This window comes from Vanessa cardui, chromosome 1, assembly GCF_905220365.1.
Source record: "Vanessa cardui chromosome 1, ilVanCard2.1, whole genome shotgun sequence".
NCBI lineage: Eukaryota > Metazoa > Arthropoda > Insecta > Lepidoptera > Nymphalidae > Vanessa > Vanessa cardui.
The window spans coordinates 9,501,935-9,514,750 of record NC_061123.1 but is presented as its reverse complement, the minus strand read 5'-3'; the positions used below and the strand labels follow the sequence as shown (position 1 = coordinate 9,514,750).

The window sequence follows — 12,816 nt, the reverse complement described above, 5'->3', positions numbered from 1 at the left end:
AAAAGTAGTCAATAGTAATTCTATTATTTTTATTATTTAGTTTAACCTATTAATAAAACTTTACAATATTTAATGCGACTGTAGAGACATCTATGGCTCATCGGCACTATGTCAAAAATGTAGGTCTTAAATGTCTATAGTCTACTGCAAATTGTCAACCATAATGCATTGCGCATAAATGGCCGCCATGTTGCTGCCGTCTGAAAGATGTTCACATCTGTGTGTGTTTACTAATGAATTTTAAGAACTTTAATAGCTAAATTACTGTGTTTGTGAAATTGTGAGTGTATAATGGTTTTATTTTAAATATGTTTTTGTGATTGAAAAGTCTGTCAAATGTCTCTGAGGCCAATAAACAGTGAAATTTTCTTTAGGTAGTCATTCGAGTCGGACGGCATAATGGCTGACAATCTGATTCAAAAGTCACATAAAACTAGTGAAAAAAACAAGTATAACAACGTTGTTCATCGTACTACGAGTGAATCTCTGCGACTGAACGAGTCAGAGAAAGGAGTGACTCACCCGACGAGTCTTCAATCCGCCCATAACCCAAGGAAAATATCTTCCTTTCAGATTACCAGTGTGACTGTTGGCTCTCGGGTGAGCACTGATGCAGGCGAAGACTCCGCTGATGATCTAGACGAATCTCACACCGACGACATCTCAAGGGTAACTGACATAGAGAATGAAACTCCAAGCTATTCAGAAGATACCTTTTCAAAAGACGACGTTTTTTACAACGCATCGAGTGCTTCACTAGGTTGTGCTCCTGTCATCCCGACCAGCTCGCAGTACGGACTTGCGATCGTTGGTCAGGAACCTAATACTAATCAAATTGGAGGTGCAGTGCCAAATAGTAATAACACAGAAGTTAATGACATGCACGTCAGTGTCACGAATGCTGGAACAGGCAGCATTATCAACCTTATAGGCAATTCTAAACCACAGGAAGGTATGAAGGAAATACAAGAACATGTTAGAAATGAAAGGTTTAAAGTTGTGAAAATAGAAAGCACTGAACCCTTCCGCCGTGGAAGGTGGATGTGCATGGACTATCTTGATCACACCACAACTCAGCAAAATGCTCCAATCACACTTAACAACAACTTGGAGGTGACTGATTCTAATACATTGCAGGCTCCTGATAGTGGTGTTGTAATAAATGACAGCCAACATGATGATATGTGCAATGATCTGGCTAGCAAAGGGCCTAAAGACCAAGTGAATGCAGTGCAGCAAATGGATCAAGGTGTTCAGAAACAATTTCCTATGGCTTCCCCTGGTCAATCTTTAACACAACCAATTAATATAGTGCAACAACAGATGCCCGTCAATCAATCTGTCTCTGTGCAATCACCACCCTTAGAGATGCCTCAACAAATGCCAAATCAAACTATGCAAACAACCCAGCAAGTTGGGCAACAACATCCACAGAGTATGACACATATCACTATGCAAAATACAGGGCAGAATCATCCTCAGCCTCCTCAGCAACAACAGGTTCAACAAATCCCACAAAGCTTTCCTCAGCATCAGTTACAACAAGTAATTGCACAGTCTCAGGGCATTGCCATGCAACAAATACCCATGCACCAACAAATGCCGCAACAGATGCAACAAATTCCTAATCAACAAATGCAACAGATCAGTCAACATTTGCCTCAAGCCCAGCTTACTAACATGCAAATACAACAGCAGATGCCACAAATGCAGGGCATCCCCAATCAAGGCCAATTAACCCAAGTGCCTGGCCAGCAACCGCAAATGCAGCAAATCCAAATGCAACCTATGCAAGGTCAGCCAAACCCGCAACAAATCCATCAGATGCAACAAGCACAAATCCCTAATATTGGACAAGGTCATCACTTACAAGGTCAACAAACTATGGGAACCCAGCAAGCCCAACTTCAGCATTTGTCTAGTCAGGCCCAAATCCAAGCATTGCAGAACCAGCAGTTGCCAAACCATATACAACAAATGCAAATACCTACCCAATTAACTGCTACTAATCAACAGATATCACAAATGCAAACACAAATGCACCAATTACCATCACAGCCTCAACAATCAGTGGTACCGGGCATACATCCTCAAATGCAACAGCAGAGCATGGGAGTCACTCAGACCCAGTACAACCAAGCGGTAAATCAACAAGCTAATGCTCAGTCGATGATCAATGCGACCATGCCATCATCACAGCAGCCAATGGTTCAACCTCAACACAATGTGCCCCAATATCATACGCAACAATCTCAAATGTCACAGCAGGGACAGACTTTACCCCAAGAGGTGCTGACTAGTATTGTGACTTCACAGCAAGGTGCAACGCTTCCGACCAATTTACAGCCAATGGTCACTCAGCCACAGGGCTCTACATTGCCTGCAAATCTTCAAAGCTTAGCAGGCCAACAGCAAGCCCCAGTGCATACTATGGCACCACAGCAAGGAAATGTTCCTCAAGGCAATATACAAATTATGACTGCCCCACCTCAAAGTATGCAAATGACATTAGATGGTAATCAACCCAACATGCAAATACCTCCCTCGGATACCATATACATACAACCACCCAATGTCGGTCAGCAGATGCCTACACATATGACCCAGCCACAGACTATGTTGCAGCAGCAAGTGAGTGGACAAGGACAAATGGGGGGTGTGCAATATGTTCCTAATCAGCCTGTGTCTCAAGTCGCAATGACACACCAGAACATTCCCATGTCTATGCAACAGACTATGCCGGTTGGTATGGGAGGAGTTCATGCGAATGTGGTGCAATCCCAAACCAGTATGGCTATGGGCTATGGTGGTGTGGTGCCTGTGATGTCTCAGAGTAGCGTCGCGCCAGTTGAGGCGACAGTGTCGGGAACTAATTCGCCAGTTGTGTCGATGCCAGTTAATTCCACTGCGTATGTTTCGAACGCGGTGCAGCCTGGACACGATAGTCAGGGTTTCGGTAGCCCGGTCAGTGCGGTGGTGTCTCATGCTATCAGTGGAGCAGTGATGAGCAATGTGAATGTGAATGCATGTGATAGTGGTGCTCTGGATGTAGCCCAGGATGGACTGCAAGCTGGAGATACTGGGGATGGCAAGGAAGAACCACAACCCGCACCACCTCCTGAGGATGAAAGGTGAGTCAATTTTTAGTTTAGTGCATTCTTTATTACCCTATACGATAAAATAAAAGCAATTACTACATGAGGAGTTCATCTGTTGATAAGATATTTATAAAAATGATGATTATTTTTATGCACTGATTACAATTATTAGACTAGTTATAACAAAAAAATATGCATGGTTATATCCTAATTTTATTATCAATCTTATACTTATTCATTCAAAATTTTGACTTATCATTTAATTCTTGAAAATTTTAAATTAATTTATGTATTCAGTAATTGATAAGTAAAGCAGTTATAAATTTTAAGTGAAAATTACTTTTCATTATAATTATCTAATCTCAACTTTATTAATTAATACTGTCCATAATGACTTATTACTTATAAGATTATTTTTATATACTTTCCTTAATTAGCTTAAGGAAAGAAAACTTTAAATAAGGTTTAGCATACTGTTAATTATAAACATAACTTTCAGATTGATTGAAATGCATATATAAAATATCAATTCCATATATTAAACACTATTTAATAAAAACTTAAAGCCCAAAATATTACTAAACAATATGTATATTAAAATTAATTTTTTGCTTTATAATTTGGATATACAAACTCGGTCTTTATTCAAGTAAGTATGTCAAATTTCAATGTGATTATGATGTATAAAATAACAACTAAAAATGCAATTTTTTAAATTTATTCTGACTAAATAAAATCCAAAGAAGATGAATTTAAAATAAGTTAATGCGTGATAAATGCATATTTTACTTTTTCAATATAATTACTTTTAAAATTAACCCATTTTCTGGTTTCGATCACCGTAAATTATGATTTAATTTCCTCATAGTATTTTAAATGTGGTATAAATAGGAAGTTTCTGTTATATTTACACTTTTAGATAACATAATTAAAGTTCAATTTTATGAATATGTAGTCTTTCACATAACAAATTTAAGATATGATTCTGAATAAAGTCCAATTGGATTTTATATATATATGACATGGGTCGTACAACACAAACTTAAGTTTCCAACTGCATAGCAATTACCGATGTGGTCACCAAGTAACCACCTATATATAACTATTTGCGAAAATAACTCATCCGTAGACAATGGCGGTTGTTTTCTTTGCTTTTGGCCGCTGCTCGGTACTGCCGAGCGGAATCCGACGTCCCTTTGATGCTGTTTATTTGCGCTTCGTCCTGCGACATAAATAGGTAGTTGACACGTACGGTGCATGGTGCCCGCCGGTATGTCGGCGGTGACTCACTCGCAACGTATCCGACTTATAAGCCAGCTAAAAAAGTGACTGGGCGTTCTTTTCGTACGGCTGCTAAGTAGATCGTGCGTCTTTCTAAACATTTAACCGATTGTAACCGGCGACATGTAAAATCATCTAAAATTCTCTTCGGTGTCTAGAAAGAAACTTGATTGCGATTAATGGCGAATAATGTATTAATATTCTAATAGGTTCTTTAAGTATTCCCAAGACGAAATCACAATGCAATAGGAGTCTCACCCGGCGCCAACGCAACGTCACTGGCGTCGTTGGTAATCGAGTCAAGATCGGAAGGCCGTGAAACATGAGATTGTCGTTCGCTTATGATCGACTAATATCCTTCACAATACACTAGTAATTATGAAAACGGTTGATTAGACAAACAGTGACCCAGACAAAAAATGACATGACAAAAAATAATACCATAAATCATAATCGAATCTTAAATTTTACTCATATTACTAGAGCATTCGAAAAAAAAATGTGTGACAACAATGTGATAACTCCAAGCTAAATAAGTCAAGAACTACTCAGTTTTTAAGAGAATATAACTTTTTAATATACTATTAATATATTTTTATAATAATGTCTACAGAAAAATATTACTTTTGTAAGATTATCAAAAATTAATTAATTTGATCTCAGCTCTACATTCTCGAGTTTTTCCAATAGCCTATTGTTGAACGTGTTTTTGAACTCTCATTCATGGAATCATTATCACTTTGCTCGTGCAGTAAAGTGATTAACAATTTCATGTCCTCTTTAGTGGAAACATTGAATTACTGATGTTATGTTTCAGTCGTGAAACGTTTGTGAGTATTCAATATGAATGAGTATTCTATTTTATTAACAACTGTTATTTTTTTATCGAGATAAATCGATAATTTTATTGTTCTTTCAATCCCAAATTTCCCAGTATGTATTCAAAAACAATGTACTGGTTAAAAAAGATTTTAACTAGTAAAAGATGATAAAAAATATCAAAGTTTACACTCATATTTCGACAAAGATAAAAAAAGTAATTAAATGCAACCGTAATCTCGGATAAAAATAATTCGAAAGATTCACCTGCACGTAGTTTCTAGAAGTCGATGCAATCTATTGGCGTGCTAATATTGGTGAAAGTAGATGCACAAAATGCCGCTCCTTTCTCAGTATTGTCAAATAAAGCGCTCGCATCCACGATATATACCGAATAGTAGAAATTGTTTATTGGATATTTGACAGCATAATTCTTCTTAATGTACAGTTTGTGGTCGCTATCAGTTCTTATCGATATTGAATTTTACATAAATTTCGTCAATGTAGATTGCTTCAGGCCTTTTTCAATCGTCAAAAAAATGTTATCCAATTGAATTCGTTGTAATTGTGTAATGTAATTTTCATGGCGAAAACGTCGAAATGGTTTATTTGTGTCATAAATAGCTTTTAATACCACTCGCCATTAAAACTGAAATTTAAAACTTTAAATCCATTTGTTTAATTTTTGTTTATTAATTAGTTGTATCCCTGTTTTATATATTAATAGCATATAAAAAAATATGATATTTCTGTCATTATTTTGTTTTTGGATCACAAATTGGCACTTTCTGATGAATTTAATTTGAGTCCATAATTAAATTTGACTCTATATTCTTACTGTTGTAAAAAAGTATAGATTATCTTGTATTTTATAGAACAGAATTAATGATGATCCAATTATAAGTTTGCGTGTCATTTTTTAAAACGTCACCGTTCATTGAATAAAGCGGTGAAATATTGAATTGTTTTCTTGTTAATTATTCAATTTATAGATGTGAATTCATTAATAATACAAAAGGATTTTTTATTCACCAGTTAAACTTTAAGCCGAGCGAATAGAATATACCATATTCGCAGAACGTCTAAAACGTCGTAATATTTTCGCCTTTTTCTGTTTTCTGAAATGTTTTTATTAAGTTATTCACGAGCAATCTTAATAAAAGACGTCGATGACAAACTAAATTCGTTAAGTTTAGTGTATGCAGTTAGTGGACTTGGATCGGTTATTTCGCAAACTACTAGTAAGTTTCAGATATGGCACGTAGAATATCAAAACATGCTAAAAGGAGACGTATTGTATATGTCGTTAAAACTATAATTGCATCATTAGATTTTGGTATATTGAATGCAAATCTGACAAGCTCATAAAAGGCCAAAAAATTACTTTCGTTTTAGTGCCAAAGATAAGATGATGTTAGGTTGTGTGGTGCCAACTGTCAAGCATGGTGATCAATTATGTCTGAGGTTGTTTCGTGACCTATGTAACGAGATATCAAGAACGTATAAATCATATTGTGGAAATGGGCAGCTTAATATTGATACTAAACCAAAATATGACTCCTTTCGGTTATATTAAGTGGCCGTAAATTAATTTCCTAATAGATTAGGGATCAACAATTCTTAATTATTCAAAATAGTTAAAGATGTAAAGGGTAATAAAACCAAGATATAGCCTCCTTGGAGTCCGGATTCCCAACCCGATAAAACTTTTATGGGTACAGCTCGAAACATAATTATCGTATTCACATTTCAGTGTTAAGTTTGAACAAGGAAAAGCAAAGTATTTTTAACTTTATTCTTTAATTGTTAGATGTAAATTAAAATGTATTGAATATACCTGTAAATAATGAGTATATTAAAAGAAAAACCTTTGTTTTATAAATATTTATTAGGGTTTCATTATTTTATTTAAATTAGGTTAACAAACTTGCCTACTACTGTCTTCGAGGCGCATCATAGTGGAATTCTTTCAAGATTATATACCTTAACAGGAAATTCTCGGCTTGTTTGGGCATATTGACGGGCCGGTACTATACTTGTTTTAACTCGTTATAATATTGTTCTGTCATTTAATTCATGTATAAATAACGTTTGTTTTCAAACAAACAGATGGTTGGCGATGCGTGACACTGACAAGTTGTACAAGGACAGATGGGAATTGAAAAACTCGTTGATTGAAGTCTGACACTCATACTTTTTTCATAATTAAAAGCACTTTGAAATTCTTATTTATAAACATTCTATGTATTTACTATATGGTGTCTATAATATATGTGCTTTTACGTGACTATTTTAAATGGAATAATAAATGACACACGAACCAAGGATTTTTTTTTTGGCTTGAAAACTTCATGATCTGTACGCAAAAAAATATATATTATCACAATCGGATATATATTTAAGAAACACATAAAAGACAAATATCTACTAATAAAACATTAATAGCTGAAGATTCGTTATTATTCACGCGAATTAGGTATTAATTGCAGTTTTTCTTTAATGACATTTTAGCATTATTGTCGAAGAACGCTACAGTGTATCGTATACGTTCTTTGTTTCGGTACGTGAACATTAAAATAACCATTCAGTTTCGTGTTCGATTATAAAATGCAGTTGAGTACAATACGATGTTTTCGTGTGAATAAATAACTCGGTCTAAAAGACGATCAGTTGCAGGATAACCGGTACATTCCGAGAATATTTTAAAGCTACTAATTACTCATCGCCTTCGACCTTCTCGTGCCGAATGTGTTTGTGGAAAAATATATTTTATTTCTTCAACTTAATTAACTGCATACGCTACTAATATAATAACTAGATACGAGGTGTAGTGTTCGAGGCAACCTTTCGGACATGACATAACTTCTGTTTTTGGACTCAAATATTTTATGTTTAATCAACATTATTATGTTTACGATTCGTTTTTATTTTATAGGGCTGTTATAATTTTATTAAGCACTTATTTAAATATTGCGTATAATATTATAGAAATAATTTACCCTTTTTGAACTTCCATTTTTGAAATCAGTAATTTTTCTGGCTATGATTGTAGGAAACAATCTTTTATTTATCATCTCGTAATCATTACATAATATAAATCAAAGTCGCTTACCGCTATTTGTCCCTATGTATGCGTAGATCTTTAAAATTACGCATGGGATTTTGATGCGGTTTTTTTAATGGATAGAGTAACTCGAAAGGAAGCTTTTTGTGTATAATAAATACATGGATAATACACTAAAGATATTTAGTATCAGCAATGCACCCGTGCGAAGCCGGGGCGGGTCGCTCGCTAATGAAGAAATGATCTAATGAAGAATGCTCTTTATTATTTGAAGTGCAGGTAACTTATTTTGGCATGTATCTTAAATATTAATACACGTCTTACTTTTGTTGGTTGCTCTGAATAAACAAATGGTAATATATATTTTTAACGTTATGATAATGACATCAAAATTTACAAATAATAAATTAACGAGAAGACGCAGAGAATCCGTGACAATTTATTGATATTCATACATTAATACTACGTTATATTTTTGCATTTACAAACTAATTTTCCGATGACGCTAACATAGCATGTCAGTGGCAAAATCTATAATCAAACTTGTCGTGTTTATGTTAAAATCGAACAAATCGATATCTTGGTTCGTTAACTGATATTGTAAATTAACTATCAGACATTATCCCCTGCAAATTAATCATCTATATAAATAGATATATAGATGCTTAATCCACCTATTGTTGTTTAGAGTACTTATGTTCAATACTTTGTGCAATGGTTTCGAAATATTAATACTGAATATACAAACTAATTTTTAATAAAAATATATACACTATATTTTAATTCGCCCTCGTTTCCTGAAAATTCCAGGATTTTTTTATAAGTATCCTAATTATAACTTCCTTTATAAATAGCCGTTTTAGTTCACACAATAACGTAACACTTGTTATCATCACATTGCTCTTATGCCAAGAATAATACTTAGGTTCATTAATCCAATAATAGTGTGGCAATATTGAATATAATGGAGGCATTGGGAACTGCAGTATTGTATTGACCTCCGTAACCATGATATTTCTAATAATAACATTTACAGATAAAGTATTACCGATGCGGGTTAGTGGAATTTGTTTATTTCATTCCAATATAAATTATCGAAGCATTCTGCATTTCATATAATAACTTAATAAAATCAGCACAATACAGTTGTCATACGTGTTTCATCGTCATCATGCTTTGAAATATCTTTCATGCAGTAATCCCTATCGTAAAAGATATTCGCTATCTCTATTGGTAAAGAAATACAAATTGCACAAAGCAGAGAATGCATTGTAGTTGAACAGCAGAATATAGCAATGTGGAAAGCGTAGGTGGCTGATAAGCTGCGGACGCAGTCCAGTTCTAGTTTTATATCAACGTAGAAATGTATACGAATGAAAAGTACTCGTCTGGTGAATTATAATCATCGAGAGAAATTTCGCAGTTTCCTATCTTGATTTCTCTTTAGTATACCTTTGTCATTTTTCACTGTACTACGATCCATGGCAAGTGACGTTGAAACCATAGAAATGACGTTGTCTTACATTAGATGACGCATGGTACAGCCGCATCCGCTGCGCCATCTACTTGCAATTCAGGCGTCGCCAGAACGAATCGACAGCCGCCGGCGTTTGCCGGAAACGTCTTCGTAATGGCAAAATGCCAGTCGTAATAAATGTAACTTTTAAACGTTTAAAACAACATATACCTATAAAATTACGTCAACCTTAAAACGTGTACCTAATTAGTCAAGATTATCTCCGAATACATCCGAATCTATCTAGTTCACTGTGACATTTTTTTTATTTGCATATGTTAATTGATCATGGAATAATTAAACATTATTTATGATTGCAGAGTTGGGTATTTTATTGAGCAGTGAATCTTTTCTTGTTTATGCTGTATATTTTTAGTTTGATCGTCAATCTTAGATAAATACTTGTTTCGCAGCACTATTGGTGACCCAGTAGCGAGAGGCTGTGCTTGCTTTCCTGGCGATAAGTTAAGTTCATTGGCACCGGCAGTATTCTCATTCATCGCCATTTCGCTATTGGTCAAGCCTAAATCTGTCATGTAATTAATCACAAAGAAAAGAAAGTAGTTTCGCTATCAATGTCCGTGTTTTACAATCGAGTCTCGATAACATTGTTACTGCTGGCAGATTAAATAAGATTACAATAAAAATAGACTTAATAAAGTTGGTGGTGAATGCAATGCAATATTTCTAATGTTTTTGTCCGTTACTTTCTAATGTTTGTTTCTTTAACTAAGACATAGGTTTATGGTTTTCGTTTTATGTCATATGTCTACATTTATAAATAATTACAATAATATATCTGCTTTATTTTACTTCGGTATAAATTCATTTGATAACCAGTAACAAAATATTAAACTATCATTAAATTGTATACTGCATTTTACTAGTTACTATTTAGCTTAAACGAGCCATATTAAGTATGCACGGCTTACAAAGTGAATAACACCATACAAAAGGCTCATTCATCGGAATGGAATGACGTATCATTTTCTCTTTAAAATGGGCAGATGTTAAACATCTGTGTTGCCAACCTTATTGATCATTTGGATTACGCACCTTGTTATATGAGCTGAAAGCGATCAGAGCCTATTTGCAATCCATGTAAATTTTCATCGCGACCTCGACTGGTGCCATTTCGACCTCTCGTATGGGAAACGTTAATTTCAAATTTGCATCGGGCATCGTTTTATGCTCATTTTGGTTTTTTACATTTTGCAAGTAGCGGATGAGATACACGTAGCATTAACGATTCACTTGCGGTTCTACCCACGTTACATTGAAATTCGTGCAGACGTGCACTCATTTTGAGATAACATGCATGAGCCTCTTCCATTTAAGTTTTAAAATATTTAATAAAAATAAATATCGTAAGAGAAGTTAATAGTTTTGTCATATGTTCTGAAACTTTTTTGCGTAATAAACTTGCGAATATCCAATGGCTTAGTCGTGAACTCTTATCGATTACTTAGATTAATACAGAACCAAGCCAAGGTCACGGTACCGCACCAGGTGGTACCATGTTGTTCTTTTTCGGTACATTGGCTTATGTCCGACCTTATTGATTAAAAAGTTATAATAAAACATAAAAGAAAATTATATCACGGTCGGTACCAGTCCAGTAATCGTTTGCTATTTCATTGGTCTATTGAACAAATCCTTCGGTTATATATTATAGGTTTATTATTATTCCCATTGTTTGTAGAAAATATTATTATTAAGAAGTTATTTGGTTGCATATATCATAAACATTATTGAATTAAAAATTTTTACTATTACTTTGTTTCCTTAGAAGAAACTTTTTAGCGATTTATTACTTTCGTTTTTACAACATAAATGTAGTGCTCTTATTTATGTTTTTCTAGAGATATTGTTATTCATATTAATTGTCATTTGTATATGTATTCTACATAAACTACAAAATAAATTTGGTATAAAAAAGTAACTTTAAATGTCAATGAACAGGCTAAGAGTTAGGACAAATTAAAACTTTTTCAACAAATTGAAATAAAAATGCCTGATGTGGCTTTTTAGCATAACGATGAAAACCACTAAAAGTAAATAAAATAAATCTACTACGCTCCGGTCATATATTTTGGGATCGCATTTATCAAATTGTATTTCAGAGTTCGAAACTATGGATTTGGCCGACTTTTTTTCTTTCCATCAATCCTAAAAATAACGCCAGGATGTGTTTGTAACTGGAGTAGGTCTTTTTTGTGTCAGTATTTGATGTCGACGATCGGGCTAAAAATATCCTGGCAAGAATTTCACAGCAGCCAAAGAATGCGATACAGTCATATACGATGGATTGGCGCTGTTGCGACTGCTATAAAGCTTACAAGCTTGTAAAACATTTCCCTGTTGATCTATTGGTTGGGTGCGTTATGAAAGTGATATTCAAAACATTTATGAAGTAATAAATCAATAAAATATGCTACTATGTAATATTTATAGTTCAATTAGCAAATTAAATATGAGTAAATTATTTTCATTTTAGAATTTTACAAATTTATTGTAATCAGATGTAAAATGACACTAAATACGCATTTAAATGACTTACGAGTGTGACTCAAGGCATTACAATTCACTTTTAGATAAAACGCATTGCTTTCAATAGTTCACTCACTAATACATTCATTTAAAAATGCACGGTTAACCTTGTGCATTCCCAAATGTTTATATAATTTCCGTGAATTTATAATAAATCACGGAAATGTTTCAAAAATGAAGTAAAATAAAAATAAGGATATGAGAAAAATTTTCGAACAATCTTTCTATTTTATTCTATTTTAAATATGGATCAACGATAAACTAAACACCATTACTCACCATCAACCGTTTGTAAGATATTAGTCAGTCTAATATTAGAAATTAAAAAACAAAAGTAGATTCACTCTCACCGTGTTTCTTTTGTTCCTCTATAGCGCAAAATCAACTGTAATTTCCTGACCGAATTTTTTGCCTCGTGTCGACGTCTGGCTGACGGGTCATTTATCTTGGATTAGAAATTTTTTGCTAGTATCATTGACTTCATGAAT

The 12,816-nt window shown here is 34.0% G+C and overlaps 1 protein-coding gene across 4 annotated transcripts in view; it reads left to right on the top strand.

Moving 5' to 3' along the window:
- The first annotated feature begins 139 nt into the window (after window positions 1-139).
- LOC124534584 (protein bunched, class 2/F/G isoform-like) overlaps window positions 140-12,816 on the top strand; it is a 133,210-nt gene continuing 120,533 nt past the window's right edge. Inside the window, exons 1-2 of one of the 4 annotated variants that reach the window (XM_047110532.1) lie at window positions 140-280; window positions 574-3,131. In XM_047110532.1, the coding sequence (XP_046966488.1) occupies window positions 880-3,131 (2,252 nt within the window). In that variant the 5' untranslated portion in view covers window positions 140-280; window positions 574-879. Of the gene's footprint in view, window positions 3,132-12,816 lie in introns of all 4 variants that reach the window. The other 3 variants (XM_047110515.1, XM_047110507.1, XM_047110523.1) reach the window with 3 other exon arrangements.